The sequence below is a fragment of the Lonchura striata genome, chromosome 19, assembly GCF_046129695.1.
Source record: "Lonchura striata isolate bLonStr1 chromosome 19, bLonStr1.mat, whole genome shotgun sequence".
Taxonomy (NCBI): domain Eukaryota; kingdom Metazoa; phylum Chordata; class Aves; order Passeriformes; family Estrildidae; genus Lonchura; species Lonchura striata.
In genome coordinates this window covers 8697738-8721263 of record NC_134621.1, presented here as the reverse complement: position 1 = coordinate 8721263, position 23526 = coordinate 8697738, and the positions used below count along the sequence as shown (strand labels likewise).

Below are 23526 nucleotides of genomic sequence, written 5' to 3'. Positions count from 1 at the left end.
CATACATAAATATGGTATTACTAAGTTCAAAACTGTCCTCAGTTTTCGATCTGGGAAATAATATGTGCAGAATATGCCGGCATGAATGAAGTAAATTAACATAAATCTGGATGCTATTTCTTTGTTAACTAATATACATTTAAGGACTGTTTTTTCTACTTAATTTTAAAAAAGAAGACAGACACCATAGGTCCTATTCCACCCACTTCTATGCCTGTCCAGTGAGAGATGACAAGCAGTTACCATGACAGCTCCTTTGAGATACTGACAACTGAGACACACACCAAGAAAAAGTTCCACAGATGAAAGTCACCCCTGTCCCCTATGAGAAACCCATCAGAGCTCATTGATGAGAACACTGTTCATTAAAAACATTCTTCCTCCCACCCCCTTTAACCATCATTCAGCTTTCCTTATGTCTCTCACTTTTCTTTGCCATCATGAAAGACAACTCTGAAGTTAGAATATTACACCCTTACAGCATATATCAATAAGGTAAAAGAATTTTTTTTTAATTTCAGGCTATTTCAAGAATGATACTGATTAAGTGACAATTGGACTTTTTTTAAGGTATTAAACTTTTATTTTACACCTACAGAAAGCAAGTTTATTTTTCTTAGTCCATTTTTATGGACCATCACAAGCAGGCTGCCGAGCCCCACAAATTCCCTGAACCATGATTTGACTATCAGTGAAGAAAAGCACATTAAAAAAACCCCCAAAACAATATAAAATCCACAAACCCAGAAAGAAACAATTTGAAGACTATCATTGCTAGCATAGGAGTGTCAGAAGAGTAGATCACACTCTGTGTAACAAAACTGTCACCTGAAAAATTTTCCTTTAACATTTAGGAGTAGTTAAAGAATTAAAACCAAAAGGTTTTTCTTTCCAAATCTAACTGATAAACTCTATTCCAACACCCTGCAAACCCAGTGAGTTCTCAGTGAATTCTGAATAATTTGCATTATAAATGAACAACAGAGGATTAGGAATTTTTGAAATTCCTTCAAAAATACCCAAACTGAACAAGGCAGTGACACATGAAAAGCTCGATGTGACATAGGCACATTTGGAAGTTTTAACAAATGTGCATCATCTTGATTTTCTCTGAACTAAGTCCCAAATGCAAACCAAAATATCCACCATGTCCCTGGGAAGAAAGGCGGAACAATCAACTGTCTTTGTGTCTTTGTGAGAATCCTGACATTATCAACTCTTCCTACATTTGAGCATTAAAATAACTATTAGCCAAATAGCACCACTGAGCCAAAGACATGTATTTGAGTCCTGGTATTTGAGTAAGAGCTGAAAAACAGTGAGATCTCTCTTTAAGGGAAAAAAAAAAAAGGGAGGGGGGAAATGGCAGAAAAAGTATTATAAAGCAGATACATAATTTTAAATAGGGAAAAAACACTGTTAGCAAACTAACAAATCTGGGCATCAGTTTTAAAAATTCAGACAACTGACTGCAATTCATAACACTATGTAATAAAAAAAAGAAATAAGCATACCATGCCTACAGTCTTCATCTGCTTGCCCATACTTTTTCTGAAAGGTAAAACATGAAAAGTTTAAAAATAGCATTATTGCAGTTAGCATAAACAACTACATGCTTGAATTACAAGTTTTTTTAAAACTTTTTAGAAACCATTACCTTGTCTTTTCCTGGGTGGTACATGTAAAGAACATAAGTTATATGTCAATTATAATATAATTAATTCTTAGAATTAAGACTAATTTGTGTCTTTTTCTCAAATTCTCAGTTAAAATGTTGATTTTTTTTTTTCCCTCAAATTCTCAGCACATGGACATTTTAAAAGTGGAGCCTGAATGGGCAAAGGTGTGTGTGTGTGTGTGTGTGTGTGTGTGTGTGTGTGTGTGTGTGTATGTGTGTGTTAAATGTTTTTGGGTGGCTCCCAACACCTAGGAAAAAATATAAAACTTGACTTTCTAGACACTGGTTTTTAATCTTGCACTAATACAGTAATGTTCAAATTTTAAGATATTATTTTATTCTTCTTTTTCAATAGTGATTTTAAAGATTTTTTTTTTTTTTTGTAAAACAAGAAGGAAATTTTTGATTATTTTCCTCTTTTAAGACTTTACATATCTATATAATTCAAGTCTTTAATAGGAAGGTTTTGGTTTTTCCAAAGTCCCTGCACACTCACTGCAATAGTATCACTATGATGAACATCCAGATAGGTGCCTCAGAGGATTTGCAAAGAGTGTCAGAAATTTATTAAATAATCCAAGCACCAATCTGCTTATTAGTTTACAGAAATAATTTTGAGGGGTCAAGTCTGTGGTAACACAACTTCTATTAGAAAATCCAGCCTCACTTATTTGTGAATCTCTTCCCCTGAGGAGCCATAAATTAGGTCACGTCTTCATTGAAGAGGTTTCCCAGTTCTTGTTTTGCACACTGTATAGTGCAATCCAGCTATTTATTTAAAGAATGCTTAAAAACACTCCTTTAATCAGATGGGCAAGACTTATCCTAAAGCTGCCCAGCAAGGTCTTGTGACTTGGCCAAACTTTTTCCACCTGGGATGAAACTGCTCCTACTCAATACATGAAGATTTGGAGTGGACAAGGCTGCTGTAAATCTCTAATAGCATTTCAGAAAGGTAGGAAAAAGCAGGTTGTAGGTTTATTCTCAAGCACTGAAATGTCCTTTCCTTTAAGAAACTGTAGCTCTGATGCTTTAAAGGAAGGACAAAAATTTGGCAATGGGGTCACCTCTAATTCAGGGTTATGCCTCTTGCTTTGCATTTACAGACCTTTACAAGACTCGTTTTCACCTTTCCACTAAGTATTTGTCAGAGTCTAAAAGCTACATTTTTCACCAGATATGCTCTAGCCTAGCCTTGGAAAACTGGGATTAAACATAAAAAGACTAATTTTAGGCCCATGCAAATGGAGCTAAAGCAGGTATGAACCAGCTACCTAGATTCTGGTATTTCTGAACTTTGTTTTTTGAGTGTTTTTATTTGCAGAAGCTTTAATTTGATGGTCCTAAAAGATAAGGTAATCTGGTATGTAATTCAGCATATGTACCTTAACCCCTATTTTGCCTTCCTGGAATATGCATATTTTAAATGTTTACACTATTTTTCCTTATTTGTTTTGAAAACTGTGATTGAGACCCAAACCAAGAGGTTCAAATCCTGAAAAGTAAATGTATCAGGGAGAGCTACAAGACAGAAGCCTCACAGATGCTATAGCAAGAGGGATTCTGTGGGCAGAGCAACATGCCAAAAATTCTGAGTGGTATTTAAATCTTGACAATACAAGATATTTGACTTTTCTTTCCAGTTCACTAGATACTATAAAGAGTCACACTCACAAGTTGTAAAAAGGAAGCAATTCTATACAGAAGAGTCTCGATTTTGATGCGGTCGAGTTCTGCCTGGCAGGGCTCCGGGAGGTGAGCTGGGGGGTACTGGCTGAGGGAAAGGAGAGCCTCTGTGCAATGCTTCACTGCCACTTCATAATCCTGCTGCTTAAGGGATTCACATGCTTGTTCACATGCCTTCTCTGGTCTTCTGTCTGCCATGACTCAGGGACAGAAATCCTAGAGCGGGGGCAGAGGGGACGATAAAACGTTGGTTAGCTGTGGAATGGCACTGACAAGTTGCCAACCAACTTCCATTCCCGTCTCAAGGTGCTGTGTCACATCCCCCTCGTGCTGTGCCACTCACATTTCCTACACCAAGCTTCTCACTAACTGATTGCTTCCCAGGCTCTTCTCCATCGCTCCCAGCTCTCGATTTTGATTTTAATTCAAGAAAGTACTTAAAGCCCATGACTGATTTTAAGAATGTAAGTAGGGGTTTCAAATTTTAAAGTCAGCATGGCTGATTTTAAGCAGAGGCTTTTGGGCTTTAATGGCAACACGACCTTTGCTTTGGAAGGAACACAACTCATCCCCTAAGTGCTGTCTCTGAGCCTGCAGCCTGCACAACACCTTCTCTTCCAAGCATTTCTCACCTATACTTGGGAGGAGGGGATGTTTCCTCTTGGTGAAGCACAGCAAGGATGGACAGGGAAGGACAGGAAAGACCAGGGGGTCAACAGCAAACCAATCACTTGTATCTTCCTTCTGCTTATTTAGCTACGTTTATTGCTGAGAAAGTCTAGATACCCCAGCCACACCAACACCTTTGTGCAGAACTTCTTAAATAATGTTAAAGTAAATATATTTGGGGGGGATTGAGACAGTTATTAAAATAATTCTGTCCACACAGAGACATTATCTGCCAATAAACTAAGACAAATGGTTATCCACATCTGAACTGTCAGCAGAAGAGCAAAGCACTTCTATAATCCCTGTCCACATTCTCCCATCATTGACATATTTAAATACATTATACACATATCTAGAGACATTGAACATTAAAGCTGACTTCACAGAAATGGGTTCTGATAACTGAAAGAAAAATAAAGAGTTCTCATTTTTGCTTTTAGCAAGCAGAATATTGTCAGTATTCATGCTTAGACATTACAATTGTCTCAAATAACTACTTTTAGTCCACTTTATAAAATTAACTGTTAAGAGCTTTCTTTATACTTGGTATTTTACGATTTTCAACCAAAGGCAAAGTAACTTCAAGAATTTAGCGTTAAATAAATGCATTTTCCTCATATGAAAAATAATCCATTATCGCACTTTTCCCATTAACACATGCCTAAGCCAACATTCAGAAGAAATGTAAACAAGTCTTTTTGTATATTGTACAACACAGTGTTCTATGTGTTCTCCTCTATTCTTAAATTTCCATTCAGTATCAAAATAATTACATAAAGGAATATTGATTTTTCAAGACTTAAACCAGCTTCCCTTTTAAAACACTACTAAGAAAGTTTCTCATTTAGAACAAAAAAAAATTTTATTTAAAATGAAGGAACACAAGCATGAATATTTTGCAGTTAATCCTGGTACAAATCTGCGACGTGTTCCTCTTCCTTAATAATAGCCTTGCAAAATATTACCTCATTCATCCAGATATTTCTTTTTCTGCTAAAAATAAGTCTGCATTTTCAAACAATAGGAACAGGCAAGTAGGTTTTGCATTTCCTCATACATATGAGTAAATTCATTCATGAGGTAATTCAATTAAAGATTCTGCTGGATCACTTCACATGTATTTTCAATTACATAAATGTTAGGTATTCTTAAGCTGTGTATGCAAGGGTCTTTTCTAGATACAACTACAGATTGCACTGGTTTCCACTTGACTACCATTTTAGGCCACTGTGTATTTCACAAATCTAGGATCTGCTTCCACAGTGACACAATAGTTAATTGATGTTTTTCTCATGTACATTCTGTTTTCCTCCTAAGGGATTGAAAATAGAGGACTCCATGAACTCTGCTGTACTTTTGATTTCCTCACTTCCTGGCTGACATATAACCAGAATTCCTTTGACCAAAAGGCTGAGCAGAGCTTCTGTGTGTTTATTCCCAAAGACTGATTAAACACAGATCCCATCCTAAGTGACCTGGCCAGCACAGCTGACAGATTTGAAACCCTTCTCCTCCATCATGGCACCACGTAAAAGACAAAGAAGTTCTTTATCAATTGCCTTATGCTGACTGGTTGGAGAAATACAGAACTCAGCTGTTTGAGAAGCTGGATTTTACACACCAAGCAGTGCCCACACAATTTCTCTGGTCAATTTGAAGACTGCAGAGCACTTCAGAGGACAGGCCTGAAGCTAAACTGAGCTAAATCCTGTGAATTAGGTGGAAACAAGAGCACTAAGGACTACGCTCCTGGATAACTGGCTAAACTGAGTCACACCAATAGTATTTCAGAGTGTAAAAATCCACCAAAATCACAGTGCATGGAACACAATGACAGATAAGGAGCCACTGCAGCGTAATTTGTTTGGGAAAAAATCGAGTTATAACAAACAAAACCAGTATGTGGACAATATATGGAAAATTATGCACTCAGGCTCTCAGATTTCATTTCAGTCCCATCTGTAGCCATACATGCAGACTCAAACATGCACATTTATTAGGTATTTGTGCCATCTACTCCAGACTCAAATCCAAGTGCTCTAGACTGTTCCTTGGAGACACCTGACTTCTTCTGCTGACTTTAGAAACCTTTTTTTCCTAGTTTTGGTACCCTAAATCAGCAACTGACACTTGTGTACGTGAATTACAACCAAATGCCACTGTGCCAACTAAACTATATTGTGAAGTGCACTTATATTTTGAGCACTTCCAGGGACGGTGACTCCATCACTTCCCTGGGCAGCCCATTCCAATGCTTAATCACTCTTCAAATTAAGAAATTTTTCCTCATATCCAACCTAAACCTCTCATTCCTTAAAATGTAGTCTGTTGAAGTACCTGACTTATCTCCATTTAAAATCATTCAGAGCAGTTCCTAAGTCCCAGCAGGACCAGGAATGTGATTGTTCCCCTCTGCTGGGCACTGCTGATGCCTCACCTCAAGTCCAGTGGCCAGTTCTGGGCTCCTCCCTACAAGAAGGGCACTGGGGCCAAAGAGGGGAACAGAGCTGGGGAAGGGGCTGGAGCAGCAGTGTGAGCAGGAGCAGCTGAGGGAGCTGCTGGGGCTCAGCCTGGAGAAAAGGAGGCTCAGGGGGACCTCCTCAATCCTACAATTGTCTGAAAAGAGGCTGTGGCCAGATGGGGGTCGGGCTCTGCTCCCTGGGAGCAAGGGACAGGACAAGTTGAAAATGGCCTCAAGCTGCAGCAAGAGAGGTTTAGGTTGGATATGAGGAAAAATTTCTTCACTGGAAGAGTGGTTAAGTATTGGAATGGGCTGCCAAGGGAAGTGATGGAGTCACCACCCCTGGAAGTGCTCAAAATACAAGTGCACTTCACAATATAGTTTAGTTGCCACAGTGGCATTTGGTCAAAGGCTGGACTCAATGCTCGAGGTCTTTTCCAAACTTAAAGTATTCACAGAATTATTAACAGCCTAGGAGTGAAAACGCTTTTTAAAATAAATTTATTTTCAGTTCTACAGATTTTTATTTTCAAGATTTCAGGCATAAAATTGGAATTTCTAAGAGTAGAATTTATTACAAATTAGAACTGAAAGCTGAAGTGTCACAAGGTCTGTGCTATATTCCCAACTCTCTTTGCAAAACTGAGCAAATTACTTAGGAGCTCCACTTCTGTCTGCAAAACTGAAATTAAAATACTAACACAGAACAAACATCAGGATTATTCATTTTCTCAAAGAGACATGGAAAACCACATGCCAAAAGACTTCTAAATTCAATTCTGAGAAATAACTTATCCTCTAGTGAAGCTTAATACATCTTCAAAATATTGAAGAACCAGTAAAGAAGCATATTCCCACGATCTAAAGCTGCATATCTAAAATAGGTGGACATACCGAAGAAATTATATATAAAAACATATAATCATACTTCATACCTCAAACAAACTTCTGTCCTTAAGTAGAAGGGAGCTTAATGAACTTGCATTTCATTGAAAGTCAAGTTGAACTCTGCTTATCTTCCACAAAATATTATTTCAAAGACTTGGTTAGTTCCAACTGGTGTGACTTAAACTTTAGTGTCTTTTACAACTAACCATAGCAATTTTTTTTTCCCCTACAACTAATGATTTTCAGGCTCAATATTCCTAATGAGTACTCCACCTTCTTGCCAAAGAAGGTTTGTAAACAAACATGAAATAAGGAACTAAAATCCAGACTCCAAATAAAGCTGTATGTTTCCCCTCCAGAGCTGCAGAGGGGGCTGGGAAAGGCAGAAGGGACAGCTTGAGGAGGAAGAGTGATAAACAACGTGATCCACACAGTCATTTATTTCCAAGTAAACACTACGCCTGCTTGGTGCACAGGAGGCTCTGAAGAACTACTCCACAGTCTGATGAGTCCAACTTCAAATTAAAATCCATGTAGGAGGAGAGAACATCATGAACTAAAATCCAGAGTTTCATGGCAGTTTAACTCATGACTGTGCACTTCCATGCTCCACATCTTACTGATGTGTTTCATGCAATAAAAGGGTCCATACACTAAGATAATAAGTTAAAGCATGTGACAGTTCCTAAAAAAATTTCAAACAGATGCTTTTTCAATTCACTGTAAAGCATCTAGCCAGATAACTCTCGCTGTACTTCATAAACAAACAGATTAGAGGGCACAATGCTGTTCCTATTAATGTTACTGGCAAAATTCCCAATGTCTGCCAAGACAGAAGGATCAGATCCAAGGTCTCGCATGCCAAGCTGACAAACAGTAGACAAGTCAGTAAATATTTGCATATTTTAACTAAACATTAACATCTCTTGTAAAGATTTATGCTAAAGCAATGATGTTCAACTTGCAGTCCTACAGTGAGACTAGTAGGGATTCACTGTCAATTGAATTGACTTCAAGAGCCACATCCTGGGAATCGCAGAGTGAAGCAAATGAATGAGACCCATTGCCATGGGGAACGTGCAGGGGAAGAGCCTCTCCAGCTGCCTTCCATTACAATCCATAACCCTTCAAACAGTACTGCTGAGGGAAATAAGCACAAAATATTCTTTGCCAAGGCCATTCAGCCATGTCCTCCTGCTAGCAGCCTGCTGTCCTGCGGGAAGGGAAAGCAGGAGATGGATTTGCCCTTCCATTGCCCATTGTGGTCAGGCTGGCGCAGGCTCTGAGAGCGAGCAGGGAAGGAATTCCACTCATCCTGCCCCTCTCTACAGAAATGCAAGCATTCTGTTTCCCAGTCCTTTGGGATTGCCCAGCCCATCTCACAGACTGGAAAGGCTGGCCACCAAACTGGAGAGAAGTTTTAAACATGCAATAAATTCAGGCAATACTCAAGAAAAGACAGCTGGTTTATCAGAACTTCCCAGCAATTCCTTTTACGAGCAAGAAGAGACCTGCTAGATTTATTTACGAGCTGGTTGTTCTGTCCTTCCTCAGTAACTTCTGAGCTTCAAGTCAATTGGAACTGAATTTCCCAGTAGTCTGAAGGGTCTTCAGGATGCTGCAGTTTTCATGAAAAATGTGTAACAAGACAGATAACAGACCCAGGGAAAGGTTAAGTTATAACTCAGCCTCTTATTGATACCAAGACATCAGTTACCCCATCAATTACTGCCACGTGCTGCCATTTACCACCAAGAGCTGCAGCAAAGTATCACTCACCAGTGAAAGAAAAGTCTTATTTATTTTTCTTGTCCATAACAGTCAATACCATAGGCTGTATTCATCAGTTTAACTGCTCCAGCATCCATCCAAAAACCTCCAGGTGTTTTTAGACTACAGACCCAAGCATTGCACATCCCATCCCTTTCTCAAAGTTGTTACTGGTAAACTGAGATGTAAGCAATTTAGACATCAAAAATTAGTTATTTCCATAATATATCCAAGTAATATTTGGGAAGTCACAAAGTTGGTATGACTACAATCCCTGTGATTAATAGTTTCCCTCTCACTCAAAATTATCAAGAAAAAAGTGACAAGATACTTTAGTTTATAAAGGTATGAAAAGACCCAGGGTTTAATCTGAATTATTATATTGAATATGACACACTAAAAAAGTTAGCTATTGTGGACATGCCAACATTACAGTTAGAAATCATCTTAAGGCATGCCTGCATCTGTACATGTCAATTGGTTTTGTATTATTACCAAATAGCACTAAAATACCTTTAGATAAATAAAATAAAATCAAATATCCATTTGTTTTCCTTACCCATTGTATTAAAATAACCTAATCTTTGCCTTGAGACAAAAAAAAAAAAAAAAAAAAAAATCCAAACCCCTTTATTCAAGCCTTCAGGATGGAATAAAATAGAGCTGCACAAAATACAGAAATGATTTACAGAGACATACAGAAAAAAAAAAAGTACTTTCCTAGTTTCTTGACATACACATCATAAATAATCCCAGTCTAAAAAAATCCTTTCATAAAATGAGAGTAGATAATGACAGTGCACTGTACCTACGTAACAGAGATGAAAAGGATGATGCATCTTTCATACACAGGGTGTAAAAGAAAGAATTATATGAAAGGTGCTTTTGGCTTTTTTTTCTTTTAAGAAAAATATAACAGCAGAGATCTCATGCATTCATTTATTGCAATTATGGCTGAAGTCTGTAATAGTAGTTAAGGAGTTCTCAGAAATGCACTGCACACCTTACAGAACAAATACAAAAGCCTCCACCCTTGAGAGAGGACAATCTAATCAGTTTTCTGAAGTAACTGAATTACTTTGGCTAATGTTGTACAACTCCAGGCAAAATGACCCTACTTTCAATTCCAAAAATGATGTTAAATCTGAAATGGAGCATACAGAATGAGACAAGCACATCTCAAGGTTTTATTCTATAGTGTAACAGCAGCAAGAATCCTGTTCCAAGGCCTCTGAGGAACATGATATGCCTGTTTGGGGAAGGGAAAAAGGGGAAAGAAGAGGTTGATGATGCCCCTGACCATTATATGCTTAGACTATCTTTCCACATTGAAAAATCAGAGACAACACCATAACTGAGGAGGGCAAGTGATCTCTGGCCACATAACTGAAACTTTGAGTCTGATCCCATAAATTTAAAGTATAGAAAAACAACCACATTTCTTGGGAAAGGAACAAGAGCCTGTGGGTGGTTTATCATTCACATAATGACACAGGCAATTGAGATTAAGAGCAAATGCCTTCTGCATTTGGATCCTCTGCAGGCTTTAAACCACTTTACTGACATCACAGATAGTAACAAGTTACATTTTTTTGCATGCTAGTTATGACTTCAGTACAGACTAATAAGTGATTATTAACATTTTACTAATCTCTTTTATTTTCATTTTGGAAATAGCAGCAAAAGGACAATCTGTGCAGCCAGCAGCAGCAACACTCACTCAGACATGGACACTGGCTATCTTTGGCTCAAAATCTGGAAATAACTCATGGACTCAGCACTTGCAACCTCCCCATCCACCACATCCCTAATACCTTCACATCCTGCCTTTAAAAAGATCCTTTTTCACACAGCTGTCTGAAAACATCACCTGTCCTGATGAAACTAAGCAAAATACCTGGCAAGGCAAAGCACAGCATCTAAGTGACATGTGCTGGTGCTGCCTGAAAGCCATTCACAGCCAACAGATACAAGGTTCCTGTTTAAACAAAGCAAATATACACACACATATTGCATTCATTAACTTCACAGAACAAATACTGGGTTGTAAAGTTCAATACTCTGAGGTTGTGTGAGGACAAAAGCATCTGTGCAAGCTTATGCTGGCCTTCTGTGTGCCCACATTATTATGATATTGCCTTTAACTGTATTAGTCTCAGGGCACATTTTCCAAGGGCTACCTGGCAGAATGAGTGGGCAGAAGGGAGGCTGCTGCCTAATGGACATCCAGTGAAATACTTCAGCACAGGGATGGTGGCTTTATATACTGCATGCTACTCAAATCTTATTCTAAAGACAGCATTTGAATGTTTTCATTAACTTTTCAATAATGCCTACAATACTGCAACTGCACACTTTACAAGAATTAAGAAAGTATCTTTATCATTCTGACAATATTCCCATTTTACAGATCATTAAAATAAGAACACACAAGGCAAAAGTTTCTATAAGCTTCTCATACTCACATTAAGAGATCTAGAAGTGATTTCTCCCCACTATATTCTGCCTGTACTGTACAGCCCTTTTACATGACCAACACACAGCACCTGGTGTCTGCACAGTGACTTAGGAGTATCCAGCATTTCTCTACATTACAACACAGGAAAATTCACTAGAAGTACAGAAAATTATGTGTAGCAAAGATGGGGATTAAGTGGATTTGCCTTCTCCTTTTTTGCTATTCCCTACTCCGTTTCAGACACACTTCTTAATTCATGCAGATAGCAAAACTGTATTCCAACAAACAACTGTATTATCATTATGAAATAAATCATATATTCCCACACTGCACAGCCTCCCTTCTATTTCTTTCGAATACTAATATTTTTCAGTCCCCTTCTCCTCATTCAACCACCCCCATCTCTACATTTATTGTACATAATTCTGCAAAAATCTGCATTTTGCACCTTCTGTTTTAATCCAGTGCTGCTTCCTCTGAGCAGGAAGGTAGAGCTGGGAGGAAAGAGGAACTTGGTATCAGGAGAACAGAAAGGGAATTTTCTCCACTCACATTTTTTATCCAAAATCACACCAGGGAGGAATGCAGGAGCCCCAGCCTTCAAATTACAGAGAAATCCTGTTTAGCTGAGGCTGAAGCATATTCACTGCAGGGATTATCTTTTACATTTGTACTTAATGCTGATTTGACCAGCACTGAGAAGATTTTCACAAGGTTTATCAGAAGCACATCCTTGGCAGAAACATTATACAATAACAGATCTCAACTTTGCACAAAACAGCACTATAGGTCACTAGATTATTTCTTTTCTAATTTATCATGAACACAAGGAAGTATTTTGCCCAATTTCTAGAAAAGATGGAATTGTGTTGGCAGAACCTTTCTCTCCTCGACAGCACCTAAAAAGTCCGACTGTGAAAGACATCTACCATGGGAAATTTCAACCCAAATAATTAAAATCTGGCAAACAATAACCAAGTGAAATGAGGAGTATGTCATAGTGAGCATAAGGTAATATAATAATAGGTGGTGCTTCTGCCCCACCTAAAGTTTTTGGCTCCTTCATAGAAAATCTTTACGTAAACAATCTTTCATAATAACTGGTTAACAAGGAATTTAAACTCCATATACCTCTATGTTCACACTGATTTTTAAGAATAGAGTTTCTCACACTTACCCAAGATGAGGGCATTTTAATTGAAATATTGTCCCATGGTTACCATTTTATCCCCATAACAACATCACCAATTACTTACTTTAAAAAAATGCATTAGAAAAGTAATTTAATCTTTGCTTCTCTTAATGAAATTTGCCAGAGAAAAACAAAGGGAAGAATCAGCACTGCACAACCAGGCAGCTCTCCATGCAGCAGCACCAAACTACAGGACTCAAACCTCAAACTCAGATTTACAGAACAATATCTATATTCTAAAAGCTGGTTTAAACACCATGATCCACAGCTTTCCAAACTATGCCTTACTTGTGTCAGAACCTCTCTTCTCAGCACTTGAATATCAGAACATAGCTTTGTTCCTGTCTCTGCACTAGTGTATAGCAATAATTTTGACCAAAAAATGAACACTACCCATCTTAAGGACTTACCCAGTCCTGCAATTCCTAATATTATTCTCCACTGAGTCATACAGTAGTGCCAGAAGTCCTCTCTGAGAAATGCCTGCTCTATGATATAGTCACATCTGTATCGATGTGACTAAACATGTGTCACCTCATTTTCAAAATGCCAAGCAAGTGCCAAACTGTGTTCCCAAGGAATACAAAGAGGAGTCATAGAAGATTCCCAAGCATCATTCCAACACAGAACACATATCACTAGATTTACAAATACATTTCAGAAGTTTAAATGGAAAAGCACAACATTTTCCAGTGCTCATTGAACCTGTCACTCATGCAGCACTGTCTGCAGAGAGCACTTGACCATAGTTGATTTGCCAAATTCACCAATTTATTCAGTCTCCAAGGCAGAATCAAAATTAGCAGTTCCTCTCAGTCTCATGTTCAATTCACAGCTTCATCTAATACAGCTGTATTTGGATTTCAGAAATAAAAGTGTTTTTAAACTAGGAAATTATTTATCACAGCATATTCCCATTTCAAAAACCCTATGCAAACTCTTCCCCACCCCCAGCAACTCCAAAACTCAGTGGCTCAATCCACATTTTCTCTTCTAAACAGGATATTGTAGCAATGCTGAAACAGTCTTCCCTCAAATGTCAAACTTTCACACAAGAACTTTCCCCACCCCTGACATGACCAGATACTGGGAGCACCTCCTGGGAGCAAATCTAGCTGAAAATACAGCTTTGATCCCTAGGGCAAATGCAGATGCTACAGGTATCACAGTTTTACAGTTGGATAAATTGGGAAAAAATAAAAGCCCCAAGTTTATTTGCTGTTTGAGATGCAATATATGAATCACTCTTTCAATCCATTCAAGATGCAAAAAGATTGCAAAAAATCTTCATGCTGATTATCAGGTACATTGCACAGGTCACAAACTGAGCACAGGAATCAGCCAGAACACTGTGGCATAAAACAGAAAAAAATTCTTTCAATATACCTCAGCCTTCATTGCAGCTTTATAATGAACTTTAATTTATTATAGTAGTGAATAATACTGTGACTGAGTTTTTTGTTATGCATTTACACAGTGCTTAGCACAAAAGGGTCCTACCGTAACAGATTTAATAACACCATCATGCCACCCACAGATCCTCCAAACACATCTTTCCCCAAACCATGCCTATTATGTAACTGTACATGGTATTTTTGTGCACAGTTTTGAAAGTTCAAAGCAGTAACTAACCCTCCACCACTAAAAACTGCTATCTTTGTTGTAAATAATCTTTGAGATTCATTTTTACATGATCGTGCTTCAAACAGTTCAGCATAATATAGCTAAGCCTAGTTTGGGGACTTGTCTTGTCACTCTGTATTTTAATTACATTAACCTTTCTGCGTATGGATAATGCTTTTATACCATCCCTGTTTCCTCTCCTCAAATACCTGACCATGGCAGCACCAAGAGGTTCAATTTTTAGACTCTTGCAAGAATAGAATATGGATTCCCAAGTTCTCCCCTCACAGCAAACCCTACAAGCAACACCACGACGTGTACCCAGAACACATTTCCCAACAGAACTCGCCCTCCTCATTCCTTTTGAAACGAACATTAGTGATTCAGTCACGTATTTGAAACCCCACTTAAAGAACTGCATCAGCAGGAATGAGCAACGACCCTGCTGTGGTTAACAGCATAATCCTGACAAAACTTGGGAAGCAGAGGAGTGGTGTCTAGCCCAGCCAAACAAATATAAACAAAGCTACAGCCAAGTAATATCAGTCAGTTCAAACGACAAAACAAATGTCCATTCCAAATGTGTGAGTGTCTCAAGATATGGCCAGAGCACAGTTACCTCAAAACCATTCGCACAAACAACTATAATCAAAAACATCACTGGAATAAAAGACCCAAAGCACTGCCTTAGCACAGATTCCAAAGTTTGCAAAAAACATTCCCCTTAAAGACCTCCCCATGTAGATAATGAGAGATAGCCAACAAATTCTGGCTCCCAAGATAGCAGAGGAGTAGATGCAAGGCAGCTATTGTGGCTGGTCCAACACTATTTGGGAATCCCAGCCGAAGGGGAATTTAGTTGAGACCCATGAAAGAACATTACTTGGGAACAGAGGCCAACTGCCCATCCCTGTCCTCCCAAAATTACCCCAGGATAAAATTAAATTCTCGCTTTAAAAAAAATAGAGATTACCTTATATTAAGTGAAAAAAAACATAGGGAAGAAGTGTTATTTTAGGTGGTGCCAAAACCACTATGCTTTTCATTTGTGGCATTCTCCATTTATGATGTCCACAAAGATTTGTTACCTTCTTGGTTTGCTGAACCACTAAACATTTTCCAGCAAATTAAACACTTGTGCCGCATTACTAACAACCAAGATTCTCGAAAACAGCTCATGTTACAGACTTCCCTCTTGCCAGTGGGGTCTGAAGGGCTATGAAAGACCTTTTAAGCATATTTAAGCACCATAATTTTAAGTGTTTTGATGAATACAGTATTTTTGCTATATATAACTATGGGGGGAAAAAACCCAGACTGTGAAATTCACAGACTGAAAGATCATTTCTAAGTAACACTTACACTAACTACCATAAAACCAGCTCAGACGAGTCCACACAGTGCTCACATTTCTATCCTTCACTTCCTGCCGCTGCAACATTCAAAATTTCATACCAAACACAAACCTACTGTCCTTTTTCTTCCAATACTTCATCATTACAGCTCCAAGAATCACTAGCCTTACTACTGCTTACAAACAGGAGCATGCAACTTATTTCTCCAAACCATACATAAGCCAAAGATACAAAACTTTCACCTCAGACACAGCATTCTTCATGCAAGTGATATTTCCCAGGACTAACAGCAAGAAATGGTAAAACAGCTCCCAGTCACATCTCCAAAATATATCTCTACATAACATCACTTACAAAACTTCTTGCTACCAGCTCAGCAGCACTGTGTACCCACTGCTTCTTGAAAACCTGTGTAGTTCAGTGCTATTAATTCTAAATTACCTACCTGCTACAGTTCAAGCCTTCTAACATCTGACAAAGACTCCATGACACTCAGAAAATCTCACAGTTTGTATTCATTTGGAAATAGGATGCGGCCACAGTCACCAAACTTTGTAGTCATGAAACGGACTCTCTCAGAGTAGTAAAATTACATTTAAGGAGAAAAAGATTGAAATCTATCATTTCTTATCTGGCTTTCCTGTAATAAGGCTGTAATTTGGTATTATGGAGGACTTTGAGAAAAGACTGGATAAATAACCAGTCCATTTCTAATTTACAACAATGAGTGAATTTGCATATAAAATTATGGAGGAATATTTGGGTATTCCATTATAGCCCCATTAAGTATCCTTTAACTTCAACTGGCAGTGCAATAGAAATGCAACAGAAAAACAGATTGGGTAATTACAATCTCCCTGCTTCAATTCCCAATCCCTTCTTTTTCTACAGTAATATTCACTTTTCTGTGTTTCTCAGACATGAGGGATTGTTTCTGTTGGAAGCCCCATGTTGTAAACATTTGTGTGAACAAAAAAGCTCAGTAAGCAAGACTGTTTTGGAATAAGGAACCTGAGTCACATATCAGTGTCACCATAATGCAATCCCCAGAAGCTGACCTGTTCCTGTGGAGCAGCCTCTGACCTTGCAGACTCCAAATTTCCTTGTCTATGAAGTTTAGTTATTTTCTCCCACCCCAAAACATCTGGGGAAAACAAATGTTTATTTTCCCAATCAGTATCTGCAGAAGACCAAGAGAAGACCAAGCATTCCTTCCGATTTCTTTTTCATTTCATACCAATGGTGTGTGGATACTTTTGAAAAACCAGCCTCTTTTACAACATTCTCTCTTCCTTGTTGAAAAAGAATGGCAACCACAGAAGTTTGCACTAAAGGGAGGAAGAAATACAACACATAAAGTACCATGTCCTTAAATATATGTCATTGATACATATAAACACAAGTGCTGCCTTGCTGCCAAAGGCCACGGAAGAGTCAGCAAGACAAACAAGAATGAAAAAGGAAGGTTTTGTTTGTTCTGAAAATCTAACTCACAATCCTTCCATTTATGGTGGAAAAATAGATGTACCTTATAGTGAAAATGAGATTTTGCCACAGCATCTCAGCAAAAGAAGTGAGAACGGATTCAACAGCTGCAATACGAGCAGGAGAGGGTTGGGATTACAAAATTTGGAATTTTCCCCGCCATGATGAACCACTGGCAGCGTTGCACAGAAAGGAACACTGGGGATCTGCTTCCTTCCAGGAAGAAAGCTTCAGCAATGCCAGGAGAAACGTCAGGACAGGACTGAGGCTCGCTGGGATTCTTGGCCTGCTGAGCCCCCAGGCAGGGGAATTCCAGCTGTCCAAGCACTCCATCCCTGAGCTGGAGCAGTGGCACACCACCCTCCCTTCTCCTGCTCCAAGCCAGCTCCCACAGCTTTCCCCAGTTACTCAGGTTGTGCACAGGGGATGGATTTAAATTAATACCAAAGACTTTTTTAATTTAGATTTCACTCCTGCTACCAGACCTGTGAGGTCCCACTGACCTCAGGAGGGGGACGCCAGTGAGGTGAGAGATTCAAGGGCTTTAATAACCTGAATTGCTCCAGCAATTGTTTCTGCCACTACTAAAATGAAAACACCAAGAATAATGTTCAGTAGCAAATATAAGATGGTAGTAAATAACAAATAAAAATAAAAACATACCAATACACTGAAAGTCAGAAAGGATATGCAGCTACAAATGCAAAGGGGATTTTACTAAAAAAAATAATTACCAACAATGGAGAAAATATTTCATCAGCCTATGAAATTAACAGAGTTGGAAAACAGCATTAATATTATTGCCCAGCTCCTACACAGGCTCTTTCATCCACAGGCATCAGGACTCCTCACAAGTCAGTAAGATTCACTATCCCTATTTTAAATTCCTCCAAAAGGAGGCACAAACAGGTGAACTGATTGCATCAGGCTCTCCACATCCCTCAAGCACTAGACCTGTACCTTACCCACCCAGGAATATCCCCTCTTCAAGCTTTCCAGACACTGTGACTTACATCTTTGGAGATGAGAATTTCTCTACAAATCCAGGTTTTGAGCAGAAGTTCTGTCCAAACCACAGCCCTTCTTCTACAGCCAGATCTATTCACACTGATCCCAAAGCCCAGGAGGAACTTCTCTGAAACCAGTGAGATTTTACAAAAGGATCCTCCATGACACATCAAGAAGCAGAACTGGGACAAATTAGAGAATAAGATGCTGCTTCCACATTTCCCTTTAAGTTTTAATCTGATAGGAAGAGGTAAAAATAAGCCCCCAAACAAGCAAACAAAAAAATCCCAAAATAGACAAAAAAACCCCAACAAAATCCGCTATTACAACCTTTCAAGTCTTTAAGCCATGACTTAAACAAGCCTCTACCACAGAAAAATTCATCTGGCTCACCTAAAAAGGCACAGTGCCTGTATGAATTAAAAGAGGGAAAATACACACTATACAATTCTTAAGTCCAAAAAAATCACAGAGGTGAAGAGTGATAAAGGAAATGTCATTTCAACTAGGAAAAATAAAGAAGTAATTTCTGCTTTCAGAACAAATTACAAAGAGAACTCAATTTATCAGTAATAACACATAAAATGTTCCTTCACTTACCAATAAAGAAAAACTGCTCTGCTAATTAAAGTTCAACAAAAAAAAAAAAGCTTAACTCAGCTTCTGCCACTTACAGTTTCAGTGCTGTAAAAGCCAAACCTACCAAAGTCTGATTTACTGGGTTTGTACCACAAGGAGGTGGAGGGAATGTGGTGGCCCCTTGTAAACTTTCCCCTCTTCAAAGTTTGAACTGAATGTTCAAAATCAGCTCCTCCCTACAGACCTGCCCAGCACTCCCAGTTTGTCCCCATCACAAAAGCTTTGCCATTTAAAAGAAAACAAAAAAAAAAAAAAAAAAAAAAGAGTTTTCATTTACTATCTGCTATGGTTCAAAAGTACTGAATCAAACCAATTTAACATACATTATTTAAAGTCACCCTGATCTACCTATCAGCCTTAGAAAATAATGCAAACTTGCCAAGTATCACTATCATATTTTTTTATTTTCTATAAAGGAACATGCCTTTTCTCATATAAAGAATGACAGGTGGTGTATTTTATCCTTTGCCTTGCTTCAATTACACTAATTATTAAGAACAACATCATCAGATGATGTCAACAATCCAAACCATCCCAACAGGACCAGCCATGGTGATACACTTAATCTGTCAATGGGGATATCCATTTTCAGCATATTTTTCTGTCTCACAACTGAATTATTTTGTTTTTACAATGAAAATTGAAATGTGTTATTTTAAAACTTCCTCTCAAGCTCGCTTTACCTTTAATAATGCAAAAATTCTATTACCTTGTTAACTCTTACTCATTTTGTCATTAACTGGGAAGCAGCCCTGCAACTGTTTCTCAGCAGTTATTTCTTAATTTCCATCAGTGATATGTTTAATCATGTTACCCTAATCGAACAACAATTGCCTAACAAAGTGCTGAAGCCAAAACAACTGCACTCCCTTTAACAACAGGACAAGTACCACCGCAGGAAGGGTAACACAGATCCTTCTCCTGACTGGAGATGTGCCCTAAAAATACATATATAAGTGTCTGCTGGAAGGGCTGTGTTGCAATGTGCAGTAGAAACTCTCCTGTTTTCAGTTTCAGAGCTGATCCACAGTACAAAAGCTTCTCTCAAGACCTGTGTTAAACCTCCCAACTTCACTTCACTCTCCCTGCCAAAGCCTCCTGCAGAAAACAAAAACATAAGCTCATCTGCCCACCCTTCAACCGCTCCGAGGGGGTAATTTTACAACAGCTGTTAAATTCTTCCCATTTATTTTTCCATCGCTCCACAAACCCTACCTACCCCATTTTTTTTTTTTTTTTCCACGTCTATTTCACCATTGTTATTTTCTGGCCGTCTCTCCCATCCCCTCCCGCCCCGCCCGGTACAAAAACAAAGCTGCCTCCCGCCCCCCTGCATCCCCCCCGGAGCACCCCCGGCTCGCGCGAAGCATCCCCGGCCCTGCGGCCCGGCCCCCGGGCCCGGCCGGGCGCGGGGCCGCTCCGGCCGCCCGCGGCCCCGGGGAGCGCGGCGGCGCCGGGGTCCGGCCGAGCGCCCCGCAAACAGCCCGCGAGCGGCGGCCGCCGCAGGCCCTCCGCGGACACAGGGCCCGCTCCCGCCGGCACCGCGCGGCCCCCGCGGCCCGCTCCGCCCGGCCCGCCGGCCGCGGCGCCCCGCGGCTCCCCCGAGGGCGCGGCGGGGCCGCGGCGGCCGGAGCGGGCCGCGCTCGGTGCCCGCGGGGGCGGTCGGGGAAGTCCCGACTTACCTGTCATTACTTTCTACGCCATCTTGGATCCACTTGTCAACGTCCCACAAAGCATTGTGGGAAAGGCCGGCCCTCCCCGCGGCCCGGAAGGCGGAGGGCGGCGGTGCGAGGGGACGGGACGGGAGCGCGGGGACTGGGCCAGCAATGGGGCCCGGGTGGGGACCCGGACGGAACGGCGATGGGGACAGGGTCGCGGTCCGGCACAGGGGATGAGGATGAGGACCGGGGCCCGGGTGGGGACCCGGACGGAACGGCGATGGGGACAGGGTCGCGGTCCGGCACAGGGGATGAGGATGAGGACCGGGACCCGCTGTCCCCTCAGCCCGGCGGCCGCTGAAGCGCAGCCCGGGGTCCCCTCACGGAACAGTATTCGGGGCCACCTCCGCTCCGCCCACGCTAGAAACCGGCGATTTCGGGGGGTTTTCCGTGTTTACTTTATTTTTTCTCTCTGTTCTTCCCCTTCCCTTCCCTGGGCTCGGAGCGCAGCCGCGGAGCCCGAGGGTCGCTGGCGGGGCCGGTACCGGCAGCCGGGGGGGCCGGCCAGAGCCCAGCACGGAGCCCACCCGTGAAAAAAGCCTGGAAAGTACTTCTTCTCATGGTTTTTCTACTGCGTAAGTTGGATTTTTTTTTTTTTTTTTTTTTTTGGCCGGTTTGGTTTGGGGTTTTTTATTATTATTTTCCTGTGGGTTTTTAAAGTTCCTTCCGTCAAAGAAACGTGAGGAGGCCGGTGCGGGTGCCGCGGCTGCCGCAGGTGCTGGAGCAGCTCCCGCTGTCGCCGTGTTTTCCAAACCCATCAGCCCTGCTGAAGGACTGCTGGTAAACGCGTTGCTGGCTGCTCATGAATCCCAGAAATTGCTTTGCATAACAGTTTTATTTTCATGGAGTAATCTTCCCTGTTAGCTGTGTTTTCAGACTCTTTGGCAATCAGTACTTAATACCTACGCTGTTTTGCAAACTGGCTTTTTCAAGGCGTTACCGACTTAGCTGCTGTGAATGGGTGCCCTGTACTCTGCATAGGCTGTTGTGCTTTAGGGCAAAGTGGACAAGAAATTGGGGAAAAGCAGCTCATTTCAGGATCTTAGGAAAATTTATCACCAATACAGTATTTCAGTGGTTTTTAAAAACTTTTCCTTCCCCTTTAATTGCAAAAATATCCAGATCATTTTAGTATTGGATCTTGCTGTAAAATGTATTTACATTTATATTTAAATTTACATCTAAAGCCTCGTAACTCTTTGAAGAATAACCACCAGCCAAGCCTCTGATGCATTGCCACTGCAAGAAAATACTTGTGCCCAAGAAGGTTTTCAATATTCATCAGTAATGCATTTATAAAGAGAGAGCTCCTTGCAACAATGTAAATATAGGAGGAAATAAATCTAAATAAATCCTTTGCATTTTCCACCCAGTCTTAAAACAGTCTACTTTTTAATTCAGCTTCATAACTAGCTGGGAGTGCAGTTGTGCTGTCACTGAGGAGAGTGTGGGTGGTCCCAGCCTCAACCCAGGAGATGCCATTTCAGGATAAAACCCTCCTGTGGAACTTGCCATAGGCCATAGCTGTCCCTGCTGCCAGCCTGACACCTTTCCTAGTGTTGGGACTTGTACTTTCTGTGAGCACTGTGCAAGGAACAGGGACCAAAGAAAGCTGAAACCATGTTTAGGATCCAACTCACTTTGTGTCATTCAGTCCAGGTTGTGGAAATGGAGTAAGTCCTTTTACTTTTGAGGCCAGTTGTCTTTGGTTCCTAGTGAGCTTTATCTTACTGGTCTTTTTTCTCTGTTAGAAAACTTTTCTTCAAAATAAATAATTAGAAAAAGCAGTGGAAGATAGAATTATCAATGTATGCATATTTTTAGATATAAACATATCCTCTGAAGTTCAATTTGGAGAAGACAGAAATTTAGTTTGGTTTATTTTTCACATAAGCTTTTTTTAAGTACATTCATTCTGACAGTATTTTTTTAATAACGTGCTAAGAAAAAAAAATTGTGTGGCAGTGACTGAGTTATTGGAGGATCTGTTCAGTGACAGACCCCATTCTTATCACTCTCTGTCTCTGATGATTTAAAGTTCCAGATTGGATATACTAAGAGGCACAGGCTGCTGTGAAAAGGTGGCAACTGCCCTGTAGGAACAGTCCAGAAAGGATCTGGGGAGGACCATGGGTACCCAATGGGTAAAACACAACATGGAGACATGCCCTTGCACCCACTGCTTTTAATGATCTTGTTACTTTAACCCCTTCAGCCTCCATATGAAGGAGGTTCTAGTCTATTTTGTGGGCTGGTCAAGTGTATTGCATGAACCTTCAGTGGAGGTGCCAGAGGCTGGACAAGGAGCCAGCAGCTCTGGGATGGGGGTGGCTGCCAAGCACTGCCCTGTTCAAGCAGAGCCTGCAAGCTTGGAACAACTCCCCTGTTTCCATGTGCTGTCCCCTCCAAGCTCTTTCAAGGTCCTTGTTACCAGATAGAAAGATGAAGACTTTCAAAATTTGGTCCAAAACAAATGGGGCTCCAAGGGCTCATTAACTATGGAAATTCTGCTCAAGGTGAGAAACATATCAATTTGCTTAAGGGATGAAATCCTAAATCCAAACAGCCTAAAAAAAATGAACTTGACTTTAGAGCCACTTCTGTGGTAACATCCTAGGAGGCAGAGAATGGCCCAGGAACTGGTTACAGATTTACCTGGGAAGAAAAAGACTTCTTGTAGCTTTCACTGATATGGTTCAACACATTATTAAAGGATAATTTAACAATAAGATTATTGTTATTATCTCTTATTGTAAGGTTATTGTATTCCTACTGCTGTGAGAGGAACTCAGTATCTATCTATACGAGACATCTCTTTCTCTTTCCTTGATGTGCATTACTGCAGTGGAAGCAGCAATTTTGCCTTCCAGCCTCTGCTCTCCAACACATCATTGAC

General features: G+C 40.3%; 1 protein-coding gene and 1 long non-coding RNA gene across 5 annotated transcripts in view; one reads left to right on the top strand and one right to left on the bottom strand.

Annotated features, from left to right (window-relative positions):
* The window catches only part of HELZ (helicase with zinc finger), an 85727-nt gene extending 65086 nt beyond the window's left edge, over positions 1-20641 (bottom strand). For 2 of the 4 annotated variants that reach the window (XM_021537158.3, XM_021537167.2), the window contains exons 1-3: positions 20595-20641; positions 3353-3580; positions 1515-1551 (exon numbers count right to left, since the gene is read on the bottom strand). In XM_021537158.3, coding sequence (XP_021392833.1) covers positions 1515-1551; positions 3353-3562 — 247 coding nt within the window. In that variant the 5' untranslated portion in view covers positions 3563-3580; positions 20595-20641. The remainder of the gene's footprint in view (positions 1-1514; positions 1552-3352; positions 3581-20594) is intronic. The other 2 variants (XM_077787388.1, XM_021537177.3) reach the window with 2 other exon arrangements.
* A 43-nt stretch (positions 20642-20684) lies between these two features.
* Positions 20685-21998, top strand: LOC110474197 (uncharacterized). Its single transcript, XR_002466039.2, has 2 exons — positions 20685-21205; positions 21291-21998. It is a non-coding gene; the product is annotated as an uncharacterized LOC110474197 (long non-coding RNA).
* Positions 21999-23526: the final 1528 nt, after the last annotated feature.